This window comes from Pteropus medius, unplaced genomic scaffold, assembly GCF_902729225.1.
Source record: "Pteropus medius unplaced genomic scaffold, Ma_sr-lr_union100, whole genome shotgun sequence".
NCBI classification, from domain to species: Eukaryota; Metazoa; Chordata; class Mammalia; order Chiroptera; family Pteropodidae; genus Pteropus; species Pteropus medius.
In genome coordinates, this window is record NW_024342473.1 from 11,329,235 (window position 1) to 11,351,642 (window position 22,408).

Consider the following 22,408-nt stretch of genomic DNA (forward strand, 5'->3'; position numbering starts at 1 on the left):
GTAAAATTTATTGTCATCATTAACTTTGTGTTTATTGTAGAAATCATCACCACCACCATCATCATTCTTAATACTTGTGTATTATAGGTCTCTTTCATGACACAAAGATGCAGACCTTTTAAAGGGACAGGTCTTTTACTTTAATGCTTTTACTTTAATGCTTCAAAATTCTTTGATATCTATTTTTCCCTTCACTAGGTGTTAACTTGTGATTAACAATGCGCCTATTATAGCATTTAAAAATACTGAATAATAGCCTCTTCTGCTTATGCCAAAGGCCTATTAAATTTTAATTTAGATATACACTGTTAACTTTCTTATATATCAATAAAATACCTTCCCTAAAGAGAAAAAGTAAATCTCATTGAGCTCCCTTGGTGAATACCTAGTATATCTTGCAAACAGAGGTAGGGAGATCTTGCAAATGAGAGTACAAGAGGGGGACTCAGAGAGAAGTATTCATTTATTCATTTAATAAATATTTATTGTGAATCTATTATATGCTAGACATGGTGCTAGGTGCTGGGTATAAAGCAATGAATAAGAAGGAATTATGATATTTCTATAGACCTTGGTTTTACCACTCTCTGAAATAAATATATTCATTTTTGATGCTTATATATCACTTTATGATGATGAAAATGCTCACTGACTTTTAAAAATAATGCTAATTCAATTCAGATTCCACTCACAGTTTGAGAACCTGCTGAGGGCTCGAGTGACAGCTTTACATGTGATTACGCCTTTTGATTTAATAAGAACAGCACCTTATATCTGCTCAGCCTCCCAGAACATCCTGTGAGAAGGAGGGCAGGAATTCACTATTTGTCAATGAAAAAACTAGGCTCAGAGAGGTCCAGTGAGTTGTCAAAAGTATCACAACTGGTAAGTGGAAAGACTGGGTCTAGAATCTATTACTCATCACGATGAAAATATTTTCAGCTATCTCCTTTTTTCTATTCTAGGCTGACATATTTGTATATCGAAACTTGTAGAAACAGTTTTCAGAGTGTATAGGATATTCTCTGATATATATTAGGGTTTCCATTTTTGTTTTTCCTCACAATTTGTACTTTGTAACAAGTCTCACTTCCTTTTGTATGCAGTAGTTTTTCATCTAAACTCTTCTTAAAGATAGGATTTCCTTTCCTTTTTCTACATAAAAGTAATAACTATCAATGCTCATAACAGAGATAATTGTTTCAAAAGTTTAAGACTAACAGGGAATTTCAACAGAAAGCATCTTTGCCAATCTATTTGTTTAGTGACTTTTCTATAAAGAAAAGGAACTGGAGAATGATATATAAATGCATATTTACACGAGGTAAATTGGATATAATGTTTGTAAGACTCAGATCATCATTTTACCCATATGTATTTTGTGCTTTTCTACCACCACCCTTCACAGCATCTTTCCCTCTTTCTTACCCTCCTTCAAATCCTAATTATCTTTCAACTCAAATCCCACCTACTCTGCAAAAACCTTTCTTGACTGCTCCAAACAGAAGGCAGTTAAACTGATATTACCTTTGTGATAGCTCTTTGTACTGTTCTATGTAGTTGTCACTTAGGCTTTTCCTTGTAATTCACTTTTCAAGTCTGTCTCCCCAGATAGATTGTGATCTCCCTAAGGGCAGGCACCTCTACATCTTTTGCATCTTTGCAGCCTCTCTAGCATCCACCATAATGGCATATACATAATAGATGCTCAATAAATACTTGTTCTTTCTTTTAGAAATTTCCGGAAGTGAATGAGTAAGCTCAATAGATCTGGATCTTCTAGAATTTTCAAAAGTTCATTAACCAGTTGGCTCTTATGTGACTATCATTGTTAGACATCAAAAAGAGGTAAAAAAAAAAAAAAGCAAGTTCCAGTGCTTTCTAGAAGATTTAGAAATCTCATGGAGGCAAAATTTATACCTAAGAACCAGTAAGCCGACAAAACAATTATGTGCATGTGTATCAAATGAAATAGGATGACAGATATGAAATGACTTTCCTCATGATAGGGAACATGTCCTGTTTAATCTCCGCCCCCCTCTGCATCCAGCAAGGGGTAGCCTAAGCTCTTGGAAGGTATTTGTTCAATGAACATGTCAGCCTCTTCTCAATCTAAGGCCTTTGGTAGGTGCTTCATGGCCCTTCTGGAACCCACTAGGAACTGCCATCGAGGGACCTGGTTCCTGGATCCAGGACACATTGGGGTATGGAAATAGCCTGTGCTACTTTTTATTTAAGGATTAGATCCCTCCACAGTCACTTGGGGCAGAGCCTCTCCCCACATCCTCGTGGGAAGCCAGATCTCTAAAATGGCCACTTTGTCATTCCACGTATCTGCATGGATTCTCGGGAAGCCTGGAGTTTCCCTATTCCTAGGATATTGGCATCTAGGACATAAGTCCACTAGTTGGAATGATTTTGTACTATGCGCCTACCAGCTCCACTTCCCAGGACTGGCCCTTTTCCTCTTATTCCCAAATGACCCTGGGTTCTGCCTGATGTTCTCAATATTTAAACCCTACATTTCCAAAACTGTTTCTCCATTCTACTACCCTAGAACCTCACTTTCATCTCCTGAAGTCTGGACAGGACTTTTCATATTCTTATCTGGAGTCGATTCACAACTGCGGGGCTGTCCTTGGTGTACCACTATCATTTTATCTACCTTTCTTTGGCTCCTAGTCCCGTCTTCTCTTATCATGCCACTATGGTAAGTTATGGGGCCAAATAGCAAGAATTTGAGATGGATACAGTCACCTCAGTTCCCTGCCTCCCATGTCTACTGTAAGACATGTTTGTATGTAGGATCATATATGGGAAAGTAATTTGTAAACTATAACATTCTATACAACTTTATGGTTTTCATTATTCGAATATTTTTTTCTGATTACAAATATAATGAATACTTCCTTTTGAAAATACAAACACAGAAAACACAAAGAACAAAGCAGAAATCTCTATAGTAGTTTCCCATTGCTGCTGTAATAAATTGCCATAAACTTAGCAGCTAAAAGGGTCAAATGTCAGAAGTCCCACAGGGCTAAAATCAAGGTGTCAGAGGACATCATTCCTCCTAATGGTTCTAGAGGAGAATCTTGTTTCCTTGCCCTTTTCAGCTTCTAGAGGATGTCTGCTTTCCTTGGCTTGTGGTCACTTCTTTCATTTTCAAAACCATGAGGACCTTTGTGACTATCCAGGATAATCTTCCCATTGCAACAGCCTTAAGTTAATCCCATATACATGCTGACATGTATGGTCACATCACAGGTTTCAGGGATTAGGACATGGACATCTTTGGGGTGATGGGAGTATTACTCTGCCTACCGCACCTTCAATCCTCCAATCCAGAAATAATAACTTGCAACATCTTTTATTTCTTTAGGTTCTTTTTGCTCTGTATATATATATATATATAATATATATACATATATATTATATATATATAATATACACACACACATATATGTGTGTGTGTATATATATATATACATATATATACAAAACAATATATGCACTAAGATAATTTTATAGCAATAATATATATACGTATATATATATTATATATACATATATATGTATATATAATATATATAATATACATATATATGTATATATAATATATATAATATATATAATATACATATATATATGTATATATAATATATATAATATATATAATATACATATATATGTATATATTATATATAATATATATAATATACATATATATGTATATAATATATATATAATATATATAATATACATATATATGTATATATAATATATATAATATATATAATATACATATATATGTATATATAATATATATAATATATATAATATACATATACATATATATATGTATATATAATATATATACGTATATATATTATTGCTATAAAATTATCTTAGTGCATATATTGTTTTGTAACCTGCATTTTACCCTTCCACTATTCTATAAACAGTTTTCTGGTAAATATTCTTCAAAAACTTGAGTTTTACTGTTTTGATAGCATTCAATTCTATTGATCTATCATAATTTGCTTAACAAATTCTCTATTACTGGAATTTGGGCTATTTGAAAATTTTTACTATCTTTAATAATGTTGTGATTAATGTATGTGTACATAAATCTTTGTGATTATTTCCTTGTGACATTTCTAAAAAGTAAATTCTTACTATTATTAACTTTTGAATGTAAAAATAAATACTATGAAAATATTATTGAAATAAATAAATTTTGAACCTGAAGGTTCTTCAGAAGTCAAATAAGCTAACCTACTCGTTTTATAGCTGAGAAAACTGAAGCTGAGAGAGAGGAAGCGATAAGCCCAAGGAAATGCACAGTACTTTTGATAAAGAGCTAGAGTTGACTATTTGAAACTTTCGTATGACGAAAAGCATTACAAATGAACTTAAAACACAAATGACAGACTTTGATATCCAAGTACAGGAGGCGCAGAGGTGGAGCATGGACGTGGCTGGTGAAGAAGACAGCCGCATTAGTTGGGAGATTGGCTGGTTAAACTGAACAAATAAATAAGTTGATTGAGTAAATATATTGAGGATAAAGAGACTCAGGTTTATCATAGTTAGAAAAGGTGATTATTTTAAGTATGGAAGAGGGAAGTCTAGAAAGAATCTTGAGGCGTTAGATTGGAATTAGAGATAATTGGCAGGAATGTAAGGCTTTAAAATATATACACTGATAGAGGCTTGTCAAATTGTGATAGGCACAATTTAAAGTTTTAACATTAGGCAACAAAGAGAATAATAAAAGCAAAGGATGAATAAAGTGAATTAATTAAGTAGAAAATATATATATATATATACACTGATAGATATGATAATAGTGATAGATGCATGAATATATATGTATGTAGGTATATGTATGCTTGCGTGAGTATATATATGTATATATTTCTTGTTCTGTCCACTGAGAGAGACCAGAAGCAATGACACTCCAGTAGCAGTGACAACACTAAGAGCCCAAGTCTTTTTTTTAGTATACAGGCTGCTGAAGTGAGCATGAGCCCAGATCTACTAAAAGGATCCGAGGCTCTTAGGTTGATCCCAGGTCTCGGGCAGGGAGAGTGTAGGATGAACCTGAAATATCTCATTGTTCTAGAAAGTAAGACAGTGCTTAAAGAATAACAGGAACAGATCAAAAGGACATGAGACCCACCACTAGCCAAATCTGTAATAATTTGAACATGAAAATGGTGAAAGTACATACTGTAATTGACCAAAGAAGTAGAAACTCGAGTTTAAACTGGTATAAGTATATACATGCATATACACATGCATACATACATGCATAACTTATATGCATGCATGCCTACATACATAAGTGAAAGATGGAGAAGGAAAAACTCTTCCTTGCAATATACTGCCAATGAATATATGTAGAAAGAATGATGGAAATATAAAAGTACTACTATCATAGTGGTGGCCGACTCAGGAGAAAGTTGGTAATGGATGCTAAGTTTTGTGGGCGGAAATTGATGAGGAATAAGATATTGGTGTACTCTCAGAAAACTTTTCCACAAAAACGCTACTAATCAATTACAAAGGAAAAAGAAATGATTTTATGGTGAAGAAACATGAGTGAAAAAAAGAGAAAAGTCGCAAATAAATCTGGGAGAAGATATTTACAAGTGTGAAAGTCAAAGGATAAGAGTTCCTTATATACAGAAAGCTTCTACAAATCAGTATAGAAAATTGTAATGCAAATGGCCATATACTCAGGTGTTAACAGGAAGGGATAAGAAGTCATAGGATGATGAAATCAGAGAACCCTGGGTTAATATTTATTTTCTCATCCATCGACCGATGCCTGAGCTCCTTCTCTAAAAGCCTTGGCACCACCATCTACTAGAATACTCCTGTCGTTTATTCACTCATTCTTTCAACAAATATTTACTGAAGCCTTGCTTTGCGCAGAGGTAGTGCTGAGAATTGAGTGGGGAGCAAAATTACAGGAGGAGACAGATTTAATCAGATAATCATGTAAATAAGTTTAAAATTAAAACTACGGTAAGTGGTATGAAGAAGAGGTGAGTAATATGAGAACCTAAAATGGATGAATTTGACTTTGTCATGGAAGGCTTCCTTAAGAAAGTGTAAAGCTTGTGCCGAAATATGGTGGGTGGGAAGGGGGTTAACTAGGTAAAGAAGAGGAGGCAAAAGCATTTCAAGCAGAGGGGCAGCATGTGTAAGGGCCCTGTTGCAGGAGGTAGTGTGATGAATAAGGGGGACAGAGGGAGGCCAGTGCGGTTGGAAAAGAAAGAAAAAGGAGGTGAATTAGGGTGAACAAATCTGGTGAGGCACATGGGACCAGTCAGGTGAAGGGTGGAACCTTTAGCCCGGAAGCCCGGAAGGGTGGTAAGCTCAGGGAAAGGACCAGCTGTTTGGAGAAGATCCCTCTCATTGCCATGTGCAATTCTCCCTATGCCAAATGCGAATAAATAAAAACCACCAGTCAACTGTCCCCATAGTTTCATCCTTTCTACCGCCCAAAGGATCCCAGGTTTAATCCTTCTTTCTCTTGACAGATGTTTAGGGAAAACATCCTTTCCTCCCCGTTTCTCTGCCACCCAGCTCTTCCACCAGAGGCAGTTCCTGTCCTCCTTCCGCCCAGGGCAGAATTATCTCTGAAGGCCCTTCAGTTTGTTCTTTTCTCTCCCAATCTGCGGGCCTGAGAAAAGAATGTAAAACCACTGGAGGGCCCAGGAAGGCGAATGGAAAATGATTATTGAACAAGCTGAAAACATGCCCAAAACATAACTCTCACTTTGAAACCATCATCTGACTGAAATGGAGAACCATAAAACTGAGAATAATGAATATAAAACAACTAGAGTATTTTTACAATGTTAGATGGCCACAGGATATCAGGAGAGGGAGGGTGGGAGGCCATTTCATCCTTTAGGCAGAAGCCCGGTCACCCAACACTAACAGAGAGGAACTCAATATTTAAAAACAAACAAGTCCTGTGAAGTAGTAGTGAATTTAAACATTATAATCTAGAATATTATACATCAGAGCCACACAGGTGTATATGAAAGACCTTGTAGATGAAATATTGAATAAATAAAAGCATGCTATAGAATGATATATAGGAGGTTACAATCTACACAAAGTTGATGAAACTATATAGTATTTATAGGTATATCCACGTGCAGTAAAAGGGTAAAGATGTGAAAAGGAATCAAAGTCCCAAATGTAAGATCGTGGCTACTTCTGGGAGGAGAAAGAGCCAGTGAGGAGGGTTGACAAGAAGTACACAGGGCTGGAGGTGGTATTGGCACCACTTTATTTCTTATGCGGGGTAGGGCACGTGATGTTCATTATACTATTATTTAGACCTTATTTACCAACATAGTTTTTAGAAGATAATATTGACAACATAAGTTGCTGCTGAACTAAGAAAAGGAACAGAAACAGGGACTCTTAACTCCTTTCTAATGATTGATGTTCTCTTTAAGAACAGGCTCTAGCCAGGTTTGATCCCTGGAAGGCATTGTCTTACAACAAGACACAGGTAGAGAATTGAGGCCCACTCAACAGAGTTTTACAAGATGAGCTGTAGTCATTTAAACTCTAATGGTACCCAAAGGAAAAGACCCTGCTCCTGTATTTCCAGACATAAAGTCCAGTCTCACACAGATTGACATGGACTGTGTAAAATGCTGAATTTATAGGGTCAGCTCATCTGACAAATAATGAATCTTAGAAGCTCCCTTATATGCCCTATTGCATGAGTGTGGACAATATGGGGTCTAGATATTTTAGTATTTCACGTGGCATCAAGTCTACTTACCTGTTGTTCCAAGGTGCTTGGATCAATAAAAGTCACCAGGTCTATAGAAAAGTAACCAACCACACTTCTCATTTTACAAGCCTTTCCAATTTGGAGGCACAAGGAACTGAGAACTTGGGGATCCACTGAGGTTTGAGGCACAGTGGTACCGGAGGAGATGAAGGGGCCTTCCGCATGTAACTGGTCTCCCGTTGAGAGCACCCTGATTTCTCCACTGGGCTCTATCAGCATGTCCACTGTCAGGTTGGTGACACTTTCTGCAGGTGGGTATGCTTCGACCACGCCTCCTGGTGAAAAAAAGCATGGAGTAGGTGAAAGGATACATTCACATAGACTGTGCTCACTTAGACAGGAGGAACGAAGCCAGGCTATGGCAAATGGACTGGGTTTCAGATCCTGCATCTGCCACGTCTTGGGAGACTTTGGACAAGTAGCTTCAATTCTCTGAACCTCCTTTTCCTCATCTGTACAATGGGAATAATAAAACCTACCTCACCAGATTGTCACGAGTCTTAGAGATACAATATTAATAGTATTTAGCAACAAGGCTTGGCATACAGTAGGACTCAATGGATGGTAGGTTTGATTCTGATCAAATTAGGAAGACACCACAAAGACTAACAAGTCTATGCCCATTCATTATATAAGTGACGAACCTAAGGCCTATAGGCAAATACCTTAGGGGAAATTAACTGTGTATAGTCCACAGTTCAAACCTTGATGATGAGAGTGCTGTTTCTGTTCACTACTTATTGAAGTTTTGACAGGTTAAGGCTTTTATCAGGTATAAGAAAACACTGATCATTATGTCAGCGAAAGGACTCCTATAGAAAGCCAGTTGTAAAACATTTTTTTAAAATACGCAAACAGGAAGTACTGCCGTTCTTGAGGACAGGTATGCTTCCTCCTTGCTGATAATGAAAGCTTTATAATTTATCATATTTTACTTCTTGCTTTGAATAAAAAAAAAATCATAAAGGCAAATTCGATGCTGAATCACAGCAACAATATTAGACCTAGCTAATTTGTGGGCTAGCTCAGCAGTGGTTGTCCACAAAAATTACATGGCCCTAATTTTCTGTTTTCAGGCCTAACATAGATCTTACTGTGTATATCCCTTTTATAGAAAAAAAAATTGTAATATTATTTGTAAACAATTAGATAACATAATTTTAAAGTAAAAACAGCTCTGCAGCCCCTGGACATAGTGGGTTCCGGAGCCTGACAGTATTAAGATAAACTTGGCTTGTTATTTCGCAAATTTGCTGGGAGGTGACCTCTACCCACAGGCTTTGAACAGCATATATGGCTAAATCCTGAGATTTTAGCAGTTCTCAAATGCAGCCATCTGTTACTTTATATAAAAGTCACTTTCCTTAAATGTCTGTAAATGTGGTTGGAGCTGGCCCTAAATAAAGCTGAGTTTCAGAAGGAAAACTGATTTATCTTTTTGGTTAGTTTGAGATGTGCTTTTCTCAAATGAGGCCTGCTAATGTGTGTTGTACCTAGATACCCATAGAAAAACCTGTTGAATCTCTCTGATTCAGATAACTTTGCGGCTTTAGCTGTCCCCTATATTTTGAAAGGCAGTGCTTCAATAGAAGCACATTGTTGTTTATACTTACAAGATTATTTTTACTTCAAAGTAGCTATATCGTGTTGTGTTCTCAACATCACAACTACATCTTTTCACTATTATTTTCCTTTCAAAGCAATTAATTCCTCTTTTTAAAAAATATATTGCCTTTGATACAAGACTACGGTAATTCAGAAATCAATTGTGTAGCACTTTTCATGACCATAAGCACATTGGAGAGAGCAGAAATGAAATGAAAGAGGCAATGGTGGAAGATGGCAGAGCATGTGAACTTAGAGCCAGGAAGCCTGGGGAGACAGCCCGTTTCACTCAGTAAACATTTATGTAGGCCTGATGTGTGCTGTGCGCTAGGCTCAGGATTGGGCAGAGGTCTTAAAACACATGACTGATTAGAACCTGATTTTTGAGATGTGTTAAAATTGTAGGATCTAACTGTGTTTCCACTCACCATGCATTTGTTGTATGATTTTGCCAGAATCACTTCCTACCTTTGAGCCTGTTTTATTTTCATCTATGAAATTGGCTCAATAAAGCTAGTTCTGCCTCCCATAAACAGGCACTGTGTTTACAACACTTCTGCAGGGGAGACAGTGGCTGGGAAAACCCTCTCTAATCTACAAAGATCTCATGAAAATACATAGATTAGAGGAAGGTTTGCAGGGTGACTTTGGAAGATCTGGAGACTTCCTAACATCCTATCCTGGACGGACCTGGAGATCTTAATGGTCTTCCCTTCCTAACTTAAAAAGAATCCCTATTCTTGACCATTTTTGTTGTTGTTGTTGTGGGTACCTTATTTTCGTCCAGTTATGCTTGGAGTTGACTCTTTTAGTTTTACTTTTCTGTCAGCGGGTACGTATGGAAAGTGTAGGATCATAGAAATTTAGATTAGAGAGAATATTGGAGATCACGCAGCATTATCTCTTCCTCCTGTGATTATTGGTTATTCCAATAACCAATACTCTCTCATACATGGAGCTAAGGTGTGTTCCTTGATAAATACACCCCCAGCTCTGGCCAAGACTCCTGGGGATGTATTTATTGGCTCTGCTACATATCAACAGAGTGATTTGGGGTGAGTTAGTTAATCTTTTGTATCTTAGTTTTCTCTATAAAACAAGGGTGATAATGGTACCCACCTCACAGGTTTATTAGGAGGATCAAATAAATCAATAGATATACTTAGAATCATGCCTGGTGCACACTAAGCATTATTGGTGCTTATTATTTATTGTCACTGCTGTTATCATCATTGTCCTCTTGCTACTGCTGTTGTTATCATATAATATATTATTATATATTAATGTTAATATAATATTATCACCCAATAGCAGCAAATAGAGTGGAAAAGAAGCTTCTGTAGTATGTTATCCTAAGCTATTGTTCTTGTGGGTTAGCATATAAGAATATGTCTTACACTGTAACCCCCTAGAGAGTGAGGGGCATGGCATGGGTGTCCCCAGGTGTAGCACTCCCACAGGAACCTCTGACACTGGGGATAAGTATCATTCGCTCCATTCATTCCCACATTCATGGACCTTCTAATGTCCTCAGATAATGGGGATGAGTTAGGAGGAGGAAGATGAAAGGAATGGAGGCTTCTTTTGTTCTGGGACTACAGAGGATTCTTATTCAGAAATGCTACCTTCAGATCTGGAGGTGAGACCATTTCTACTCTCCTAGAAAACGGAAGAGGAAATTAACATTTATTAAAGACCTATTTGGGATCAGGCTCTGTGGTAGAAACTTTCAAGTCTGTGTTCCACTGAATCCTCCCAACAACGCTGTGAAGTAGATGAGTGCAGAAACTGGGCCTCTGAGGGTTTAAGAGCCTTGTTCATGGTCATGGATGAGATCTAGATCCAGGTTATCTGACTCCAAAGCCCAGCCCTCAGGAGAAGTCTGTGGTACAGAAAAGGGGCAGGAATCTCGAGCTGTGCACACCATGCTTGGTGTACTCGGCAATTATTTACTTACGAGGCTGGTGCAAGATGGATATTTAGGCAAAAAATGAAAAAGACGCTGCTTATAGAAGCACTTTTATAAACCAACGCGAGAGATACGAAGTGTTTAAAGTGGTCCCATGTTGACCCAAAACTAGGATTCAAGGTTGTGGAGATGGATGCTCAATAGAAACTTCACAATCTTATTTACCTTGAATGAGAAATGTGTGGAGGAATTTCCTCCACGTCGGGAAGCGTTTCTCATTGACTGGCTGAGCGTGCTGTGCTAAAATGCCCGCCAGCTCCTCGGAGATCTTCACCAAAGCTGGCTCCTGCAGAAACAAATTAAATAGAACCACAAGCAATTTTACAACAGAAATGAAAACTGCTTGTGGAGTGATTAAAAACCAGGCCTCCAACAGGCAAAAAAAAAAAAAATGTGGTTACTGTTTATCCAGAATCAGAAAGCCATTTTGAAAATTTTCTCTATTTTTTCAGCCACTTTACTTTTTATATTTCAAAATTATTTGGTCCCTAAATATTGCTGCTCATCGTGCCTGTTGTCTCTGAAAGGCAGCCTTCCTTCTGGGCATCAGGTGATCCCAGTTTCAAACCCACTACAGCCTGACCAGCTGAGTGTCCTTGGGCAATGTGCCTCCTCACTCTGTGCCTCAGTTTCCCTTTATATAAAACATTGAATTAATTACTTTGTCCCTAAAATCCTTTAGACCTGAATGGTTTTTATTCTTTGACCCTGCCAGGGTAGACCCTGGGAGAAATTATGGAGTGGGCAGGGTCTTTCTTTGGCACCTCCATTTTAAGCTGTGCCCTTTCCCCGTTGTTGATGGGCTTCCACACCCAACAACCTTGGGATCAAAGCCTTAAACTTCTTGCCGATGCTGTAAAGGTGGAGTTTTAGGTGGGGGCAGATTAGAAGAATGAGTTGGGGAGGGGAGCAAGCCTCAGTTTCCCCCCCCGCCCCCACCATTCCCCGCTAGGTCACAGCCTCACCTGACTAGACATTAGGCTGGCCCCATACCATCATAGAACCACCCCAAACTACAGAGCCTCCTGTTAAAATGAAAATAGTAGGAAACCCTCTAGTGAATAGAAAGCCTGGATTTTTTATATAAAAAGCCTCAATTTGCCAGGACAATTTTTCTTTTGGACAGTCTTAAACTATCTGAAATTTTCAAATAGAAGAGACTATCTAAAATTTTTCAAATAGAAGCCACCTCTTCAGATTTTATTTATGCCAGAAGTAGGGCAGGGCTGTAGATACAAAACCATTTGATGGACAATATTTATAATTAAAATATCGGACACTGGCGAGAAGAATTCAGGCTTGCTTTGGACTGCTGGGAACTTCCAAATCTGAGTAAATGCTCAGTAATTTGGAGGAATCGGAAAAGAATCAGCTTTGGCACGTGAGGATAGAAGGAATCTTAGAAATAATCTGTATACCCATTTACTTCTAAGTTCCTCAGCATTAAAAAGTGATTGTTGTCCCCCATTCCCCTCTACCCCAAGCTTCTTGGAACATCTGGTTCATTCTGAGTCCAGTGCTCTCTGAAAATCTACAGTAGAAGACAAACATCTGAGAGTATATACATTCTAGGCAGTTTGAAATAACATGAATAATCTCTCAGATATCCAGAAAATCTTGGCGGGAGAGTCTCATTAGTTAGCTTAGTAAATGCTTGACATACAAAACAAAAACGTCAAGAGAAAAGGTGAGTGCGTTGGCCCACACTGCTTCAGGATGACTTGCTGCAAAGTGCGGGGAGGTCTGTCACCATGGGCGGGGGAAGCCGGCTCATGGAGCCAGCCTCTGCCTTGGGAGGTGGAGGCAGGGAAATCGCTGTCAAACAGTGGGCCTTTCCCCTTTCATATCCTGCACAATGTACACGTTTTCTCTGGCTCTTTACTGTACATTCCCTCATCTCCCCAAAGCCCTGCGTCTACATCATAAACAAGCACATAAGACAAGCAGTTCCAACAACCTGGATGCCCTCTTTGTTCCTCCTTTGAGCACTGTCCTCCAAACCTATCTTTCTTTTTGGTTTACATTTGTTTCATTTAAAAGCATTCTACTCTATGGAAGCTGAGTCAAGGAAGCATGGCTGTGGATTCCCACCCTGCCTGGGAAAATTGAGTGACAGGGAAGGAAGCCTCTCTCCCAGGACAGTAGAGACTTCCTTTTGGTTCTGCCTTCTGCCCTGCTTCTGAAAAGTGTTGAACCACCTACCCAGTGATCTGCTATGTGGCCATTCACTCAAGACATCAAAGAGAAATAATTTATTCATTCATTTATTCATTCACTCATCTACATATCAAATAATTATAGGTACTTGGAGTATCAGAGTTATGGAGAAAGACAGTAGAGTGTTGATTGTCAAGGCTGGAGGGAGGAAGATTGGGAGCTAGTGTTTAACGCGTAAAGAATTTCAGTTTTACATGATGGAAAGGGTGGCGGTGATGGTTGCACAACAATGCGACATATTTGATACTACCAAACTTTACACTTAAAAATGGTTAAGATGATATTTTACTACAATAAAAAAATGTTGGGGAAAATTACGGACTATCAGGACTTTTAAGTAATTCAACTAGGGGGAAAATGTTTGTGTTTTGGGGTAGAGCTGGAGAGGAGGCAGTAAAGGAGTAGGTGAAAGCCTTGCTACCTAAATCTTGAAACTGGATCTCCATCAACCTGAGGATTAAGCCAAAATTCCCCATCAGGACGCATGAGGAGGGGGCCTCAGTGTCCTGACCTCTGGTTCCTAGTGTAGCCTCACTTCTCTCCAGCTCCCAGCCTCACCCCAAACTGCCCCGACCCCAGCTCAGTCTCTGCCTTCCTTCCTCCTCTTCTTCCCCTGACCGACTCCTCACGCTTTGTGAGTGAGTTCTCATCACACTTCCTCCAGGAAGCCTTCTCTGCCGCCGCAGTGGGGTGTCCTTTCTCCATGCTCTCCAGTTCCCTGGGGGCTCTTTAATGATGTGGTCAGTGGTTCTGAGGTCAGTGTCCCCAGTGCTTGGTACAGGGAGCACTAAATATGGAATGAATCACGGCAGTGGTGGACACAGGGACCCGGCCCTGAACAGTTGAAGTTACAAAATAAAAGAAAATGCCAAACAGGTTTCCCTCCTTGCTGTCCAGGAACCACCTGGGTGATGACCACTTAAGAACCACTAATCCTTCCAGGGTGGACTTTATGTGATTCCCTGCCTCTGAGGGGCATTGGAAAGATAAATGAGGTGACATTTATAAAGTGTCATGTACCACGCCATGTGAGGGCCAATAATTAACAAGACTGCAGCATGTATGAGGCATCTGGACAGTGTGCCAGGCCGCTGCCGCTGCCACTGCTTACAAAGCCAGCCATTTGGCTTCGACCCGCAGCATTTGTGCTGTGCACAAAGCCATAGAACGGGGGTACATTTCCTTGAGGAAAGTCTGCTGCAGGAATCAGAGACTGACTTATGTCCCATCACGAGAAGTACACAGCTGAAGACACCAGTGGGGTGATGTTTAATAGGGGATGCTGGGGTACACAGAGGCAGCGTGAGGCCATCATTAACTCTCTAAGAAAAAGACATAGAGATGAATAGTAGGGATATAGTAACTATTCAACTATTTATTTGGGAAGCATCTGATAGGAAACATAAGGAACCTACTATAAGTGGCCTTAGTACCAATGAAAAGAGAATTGTCCTTCTGTCCCTAAAAAAAAAAAAAAAAAAAAGAAAAGAAAAGAAAGAAAGAAAAAAGAAAAAAAAAGAATACAGCAGGACCTGCAACTCATATATTCAAGAAAGGGCAGCAAAATGGCATTCTGTGCAAGAGCTTCAATTTATGTCCCCACCACCCCCAACTTCCAAACAGCCCTCAATAGCACACTGACGGCTGGGGACTCAGAAGCTGCTTGTGAACTGGTGGGTGAGATCAGAGCTCAGATCCAGGTGCAAACGATGCCATCACAGCAGTGCTATGACAAACTGATAACACCCTCTTCCCTAGGAGCAACAACGGCTCAGTGGCCACAAAGGGCCCACTGATGTCAGAGTTCTTGGTCTTATGAGGAGTTTCTGTTCTCTAGTGTTTCTCATTCTGCATAGTTCAAACATAATTACTACAACTTTAAGGGCAGATGCTGATAATGGAAAATCTATAGTTATTCAGGCTCATTCTGTTCAGAATAAACTTGAGTAATACACATGTTAGGATTACCACACACACATTAGACACACACACACACATGCCAGACAAACCCCTAAATTCATGTGAACCATCAGAACAGTATTTGTAAAATACTTTCTCTTGTCACAGCAGGCTCACATTCATTATCTCATTCGGTCCTTATAGCAACACTCTGATGTCAACCAGGACAATATTATGTCCTCTGCTTTACAAACAGAGAGGCTTGTGTCAAGTCACTTGCTGAGTGAGATTCTGTTATTGGATGATTTTCAACACGTGACTGAAGACACAAACAATGGAGTTGGTGGAACAATTGCTTTCTGCTCTGCTTTTTCACTCTGCCAAAATGTGTGTGTGTGTGTATATATGTGTGTGTGTGTATGTGTATGTGTGTGTGTGTATGTGTGTGTAGTCTGTTATCGGCCAAATGGGGCACATCTCTCTGTCTTACAAACTTGTGAATTAGTAAGAAAGTTTCTTTTTAATGAGTCACATCAAAGTGATGGACCACTGAGTCAGCATTTCAGAGAGCCTATCACCCACTTGGAGCAGATCATTTAGACCTAACAACTCTATGGCTGCGGAAAGGAAAGTATATACCTTGTGGACAATACACAAATTTTAGAAAAATAATCTTTACTTTTTGAAAAAAATCAGATTTCTGGGTTTTCATTCCATGAGGATTACACTGGCTCTGGCCACATACATTAGCTGTTGGCCTCTGTGGAGCTGGTAGCTCTACAGCCATTCCCGTCCAAGAGAAACTTCAGCCTCATCTGTGCCACTGCACAGCCTTGTCGTCCCTTGTACAGTACCCACATTTACCCTTCAGAGTGTGACAATAGTCATGACCTTGGAGGGTTCCAGGATATCTACGGAAGGCACAGGGCCTCCGTCAGCCTGACCAATGCATCTTAGAGATTCTTGCTTATCAAGCATGAACCTTGCCTTTCGGCTCTCTCTCTTTTTCTATCAAGAAAGTATAAATTTGAAGGAAGAGATATCTGACTGAAGGAAATTCAGGATATCTCAGGGGAAGCTCCTAGCATATCCAATTTAATACTGCCCTCAATGACTAAAGTTACTTCAAACTCCAGAGAGTTAACTTTCTCAAGTAAATTCTGTGTGTGTGTGCATGTGTGTGTGTGTCGGTGCGCGTGTGTGTGTGTGTGTGTGTGTGTGTGTTGAGGAGGATGGGAGAGCAGAAGGAATACAAATTAGGGCTCTAAATATCAACAGTCCTACCAAAACTAATTTTCTTTTAGAAGCTTTTTTTTTTGCTGGCTTTGTAGTGGCAAATTAAGTAAAATAACTCCTCGGCTTATCATCTCCAATCTCCCACATCAGACATTATCTGGTGGTATTCAAAAGAGAAACCAAGGTACCTACCTAGATAGTTCTGCTTTATACAGGTTTCTGATATCCTTAAATGGGTGAATGGATGGTGGCATAAAGCCAAAAGGACAAGACAGTGACCTGGAAAACTAAGCAAGACTGTCAGGGTTGAAAGGGGCCATATGGACTATCTAGGCAAATGCCTCATGTAACGGAAGAGGGACTGGGGCCTCTACACTTGAGTACGGTGGGACCGTGGGAGCGCTCTAGCTGCCTTTGGACCCTAGGTGAGTGCTCTGAACCTTCTGCTTCCTCTTTCAGAGGGAAAAGTGTGGGGTACATTGAAAGGTGCTCAGATTTCAGTCAGCTAGTGGCACAGGGATGGAGAGAAGGGACAAATTCCAAAATCAAGGTTATTCTGCTGTGCATGGGTTACTTTTTACCACTGTAGTCACCTACTGAAAGCTTACCAAGTGGCGGGCTTATACCAGGGGGTTTATATTTACTATCTCAAAACCACTCTCTGTGGTGGTTACTATCATATCTGTTTCATGTCATACAGATATGCAGTAGCAAAACTGGGATCCAAATCCAGTTGCTACCAGGATGCCATACTGCAGTGGGGCTGTAATGGCCATCGGTGGGCTTAAATGATCACTCTGAGGCAGATTAGATCATCCATGTATGATGCTAAATCTGTGCTGTCAAATATACAAAAAAATACTGGAGTGGACATCTGTCATTAGCTACCCAGCATCTTTGTCTCTCTTTCAGGGTAATAATGTCCCAAATTTCTTTTCATGAACTGCTACTACCCCATTTTTAGCTCTGCAAGTGGATCGAGAGAGTGACTCCATCCTCAACTCCAACGATGGGCCCTTGGTGAGCAAAGCCACAGTCATTGGTTCAGGATGGGCACATGACCCAAGTTGGCCAATCAGATGTTAGAAAGCATTTGCTGGGGCCTTCTGAGAAGGAAGCTTTATGTTCTTTAGAGAATGCTACCAAGTGATATATTCTCTCTTCCTATTGCCTTGACCAAGGACAAGCTCCAGGAGCTACTGGCAGTCATCTTTTAACCCTGAGGACAGCCAGCCTTAGGAAGGAGCAGATATTATGTGTAGCACAGAAGACAGGTGAAGAGTAACTGGGCCCTCGGTGATGTTGAGCCTTGTCCGAAGCCAGACCAATCTTTGGATTTTCAGTTAGCTGAAATAATAAATTCTCTCTATATTTAAAGCTGTTTTGAGTTGGATTTGCTGCTACTTTAAGCTTAAACATTTTAAACGGATACAAGTGGGTGGGTCAAGCCACGTACCCACAATCTTTGATGGACGTCAGAAGCCAGAGAATGCTCTGATTGCACTATGCGTTGGTTATTCTCATTCTGCAATTGGTAGTGACGTTTTCACTCATTCCTTTCCATTAGGATCATTAGAAATAGTCCCTCTTTAGAGTGCAAAAATATGCTGAGAGGATGAAGAAAAAAATGAAAATGTCTCTAGCAAGTCATAAACCACTTCCCACACCTACTTAAAGTTTAAGGACTGCTTTAATACTCCATGTTTAATTGTTAATTGAGAATTTAAAAATCAAAAATGCCAACTTTGCCTTCGATGAGATGGAAAATTATGCTGCTGTAGAAGGTAACATAATGTAAAACAGCCAACATTACCAAGGCACACAAATGTTTTTGGTATGTAAAATTGCTTTGTAAAATATTTGCTCCATCTGCTGAAAGCGGCAAAGACAATTTTCCCTTGATAGCTAATGGCCCATTTCGGCTGTGTGGCAAGCGATTCGCTGCGGTGGCGGCTCTCATTAAACAGAATGGTGAAAATGCGGTATATAATTCCATACTTATGTGGCATTATCCACTCGCTGCTTCTTGAGGAGTCTGCCCCTCATTATCTAGGCCTCCACCTTCTACCAACGTGCAGGCCTAGCAGCTGATTTGACTTGAGAAGCGCTTTGTCCAACTGAGGCACATATGTCGCGCCTCCATTCCAAAGCTCAGCACAACTGCTTTGCCTCAACCAGAAACTCTAGAAAGGTTCATTCCCATTCAACTTTCCAGCACTTAAACTGCTGTTTCTTTTTTCCCTTCCCCACAGGGGTCCGTGGTTTTCCTTCTAGGCTCACCCAGTCACGCTGCATGCTGGAGTTTCGATAGATAAAGATTAAGCATTTCTTGAAATTCGTAATTGAACTCTGCACAAACACAAAAGCAGAAAAAATTGGCCATCGTAAAGCCTGACAAACACCGTCCGTGGTTCATGGTGTATTTGGTGGTCTGTGAGTGCTCTCTTTAAAGGAGTTGTTTGCACTACACTCTAAATTACTTCAACATCTGCTAAAGGAACAATTAAAATTAAATAATCTAGGGTGGTTTTAAAAAAGAATATGTTCATGTTTTGGGAATGATATTAAAAAGTAGTTACAGCAGCAAGTGGCAGATTAAAAAAAACATTTTTAATGTTAGAAAATGGGTTTAAAGGAAATTATATTAAATATGAGTGACATCATGTAAATACATATGACTTTTAAAAACTACACAATATTTTATAGCAGAAACCATGTGGTTTAAAAATCAACTATAAGTAGAAATAGCTATAATTATTATTATTGGTAATTGGGATTTCTTTCTAGTTAGAGAAATATCGCTGGTTGAAAAATTGCATATGCTGAAAAAACTCTTTAATTGAAAATTAAAAACAAAAGAAAACATATGTGCTCTTTGGACTTGATTTTTCATTTAAGTGGTGGAGGAGAAGGGTAAATTTGTGGAATGAAATGAGAGACTGACAAAAGAAATTATATTTTAATTTTTATACAAAAGAAATGGGCAGGCATTTACTTTACTTAATCAGAGTGAAGAGCTGTATCTTCTTTGATATTCCCATATGTACAGATGTGTATATTTAAGGCAGATGTAATAGCATTATGTATTTATTATTATTTTCTTTCTACAGACCATGCTGATTAAATACCCGGGTAATAAATCAGAGAATTCCAAAAGTGAGGGTTTTTGTTTGATCTGGCACAATTACATGAAAGTCCCAGTCTTTTCAAGGGCATCCCTCTCTCCCTGAGGGGCAAAGGGGACAGACGATCAGAAGCAAATGGCACAGTCGCCGGCAAAGGAAAGTAAAACTCATTCTGAATCAGGTCCAAATACCCATGCCTGCTCTGTGGTTTTCAGCAAAGCAGATATTTCTAAAAGAACTCCAACGGGGACTTCTGGATGTGAAAACACTAACCAATTCTCGTTCCTCTCATCTTTTGCTTTATTCCTTCCTTCCACGCTGTTATTGCGAAAAACTGGCAGTTAAATTCAATTGATTCAGAATATTCCGGATCCATATGGCCGCCAACCCTGGAGCTGAGGCGGCAATAGCGCCTCACTGCTGTTCTCAAGCATTTGCCTCTCCCCTAGTCCCCAGATGGTGGGAGTAACATTTAAAGCTCCTTTTCTCTGCCTTGTACAATAGACCTTGGCACCATTTCAACTGTTTACTCCGGTAATTAACAGCTCTGATACCACAACAATTACAACTCCTCCACTCTCACCACAATAATGCTATGAATTAGTGAGAGCTAATGGCTGGAAGGTAGAGTGTTTCCAGACTGCGAGATCTGTGCATTTTTAGAATAAAATAAAAGGTACAAACAGCGCGCTTGCAGTAGACAATGATTACCTAGTAATTAGTTTACACAAAGCTTCCTATTTAATGGCAAAACGCTGTAATTAACGTGTGACAGAAAATCAAAGGGTACTTTGTAAGCATATGAAAAATTAACACTGCAGGCCCATAGCTTTATGTACTGATTAGAAGCATATTAAATCAATAGGACACACAAACCAACAGCTTGTATAGCTGATTATTATAGGTCCTTGGAAGGGGAACCCGGCTTTCATTTAACTTGGGGAGGCAATTTTCCCTCTCCTGTCATCTTCCTCAGGCACAGAGAAGCACCTCAAACCCTGGCAGCTTCATGAAAATAACCACTGAACTGGAAGAAAACATTCTAAGTCATTTTCAGAGATAAGGAAAAATATGTAAATGATTAAGGCTTTCCAATGATTGTGGTGACGTGCTGCTACACTAATTAGAAAAGACACCAACTGGAACAAGAAAATGAAGAAACCGGGTCTCAATCTTGTGGTCAGAATAATCTCTATTTTATCAGGTCAATGCCTCTTTACTCAACATGTAGAAAGTTCAAGGAACTGGAATTGTTTTCTCTTTTCAAATGATAAGGAGCTAGAGGGCACTGTCAAGGTTTATTTTTTTAAAGGCATTATCTGGGTAAATCACTGGCTAGGCACAATTAGTTCACCATTCTGTATCTTCAACAACCACAATTCTACGTAATGATAATTGATGCATAGAAAACTATTCTGGAAGCCTATAAGACCCTAAAAGATCTTCTAAATCACCAAAGAAAGATCAAATTCTGCATATTTGTTCAATGTTATCTGTGATTTAATTGTAATACAATTTGATGGTGATAATAGTAACATTTTTGAAGGCGTATTATGTGTTGGGTATATTGCTAGCTGATGTGCAAGGGTTATCTCATTTAATTCTCTCCACTTCTACATGAGGTAGATATCCATGTTATCCCTCTTTATGAATGAAGAGACAGAGCCAAGGGTTCCCTGCTAGTAACCTTGGTGTGTCTGGGCTATGGAAATTTGGGAGCAATGGCTGCTGCATTCCAGGGACCTTTGTGTTTCCCACAAGTCTCTGTAGAAAGCCTGCCTCAAGGACTATGAGTCACAATCGCAGGGACCTGAGAAAGAACACTACACAGTGTTCAAATAAGGGGTCTTTTCTAAATGGATTTAGCTTGGGGTGGCAAGGGCACTAGGCCAGGAGGGTATGTGGGCTCCAAGTTGGGCACAGCCATTTATTAGCTATATAAATTTGGGCAAGTCGCTCAACTTCCCATGTATCAGTTTCTCCATCTGTAAACAGAATAATAACAGCTTCCTTATCAAAGAGGTATGGAGGTAAATGAGTAACAATCTCAAGGTTTTTCTGAAATTGAGACAATTCGTGTAAAGTGATGAAATGCCTGACACCCAGCAGGTATTTCACAATGCTATTATTATTTCTACTATAATTATTAAAAACTACAGGGCAATGCTAAGACCATAACAGTGTATTCATGGATCTACAAAAGAAGTCAAGTTTTTAAGACATAAAAATAAGCAAATATAAAAAAACAAATGACTAATCATTGATCTGTAGCTTATTGATGAGGGAAAAATGGTATCCTGGATTCTTCTTGACCTGAAAACCTAGATTCTCTTGATACCAAGATGTTGTGTTTTTGATATGATACAAATAATAAATAAGGACGTGAAAAAGAATATCTTGCTAGTAATTTAATAGCAATTATAAGATGCATTTGACATCTAAACTATTTATAATATTTGATGTTGGTAAGGTAGTAGTAAAACTAGTATGCTTATTTTCTGCTAGTAGCTTTGGAAATTGGTA

The 22,408-nt window shown here is 39.2% G+C and overlaps 1 protein-coding gene across 3 annotated transcripts in view; it reads right to left on the reverse strand.

Moving 5' to 3' along the window:
* Nucleotides 1-22,408, reverse strand: part of IQCH (IQ motif containing H) — a 172,258-nt gene that overhangs the window by 38,018 nt on the left and 111,832 nt on the right. For all 3 annotated transcript variants that reach the window (XM_039865225.1, XM_039865224.1, XM_039865223.1), the window contains 2 exons: nucleotides 11,574-11,694; nucleotides 7,823-8,109 (listed from right to left, as the gene is read on the reverse strand). In XM_039865225.1, coding sequence (XP_039721159.1) covers nucleotides 7,823-8,109; nucleotides 11,574-11,694 — 408 coding nt within the window. The remainder of the gene's footprint in view (nucleotides 1-7,822; nucleotides 8,110-11,573; nucleotides 11,695-22,408) is intronic.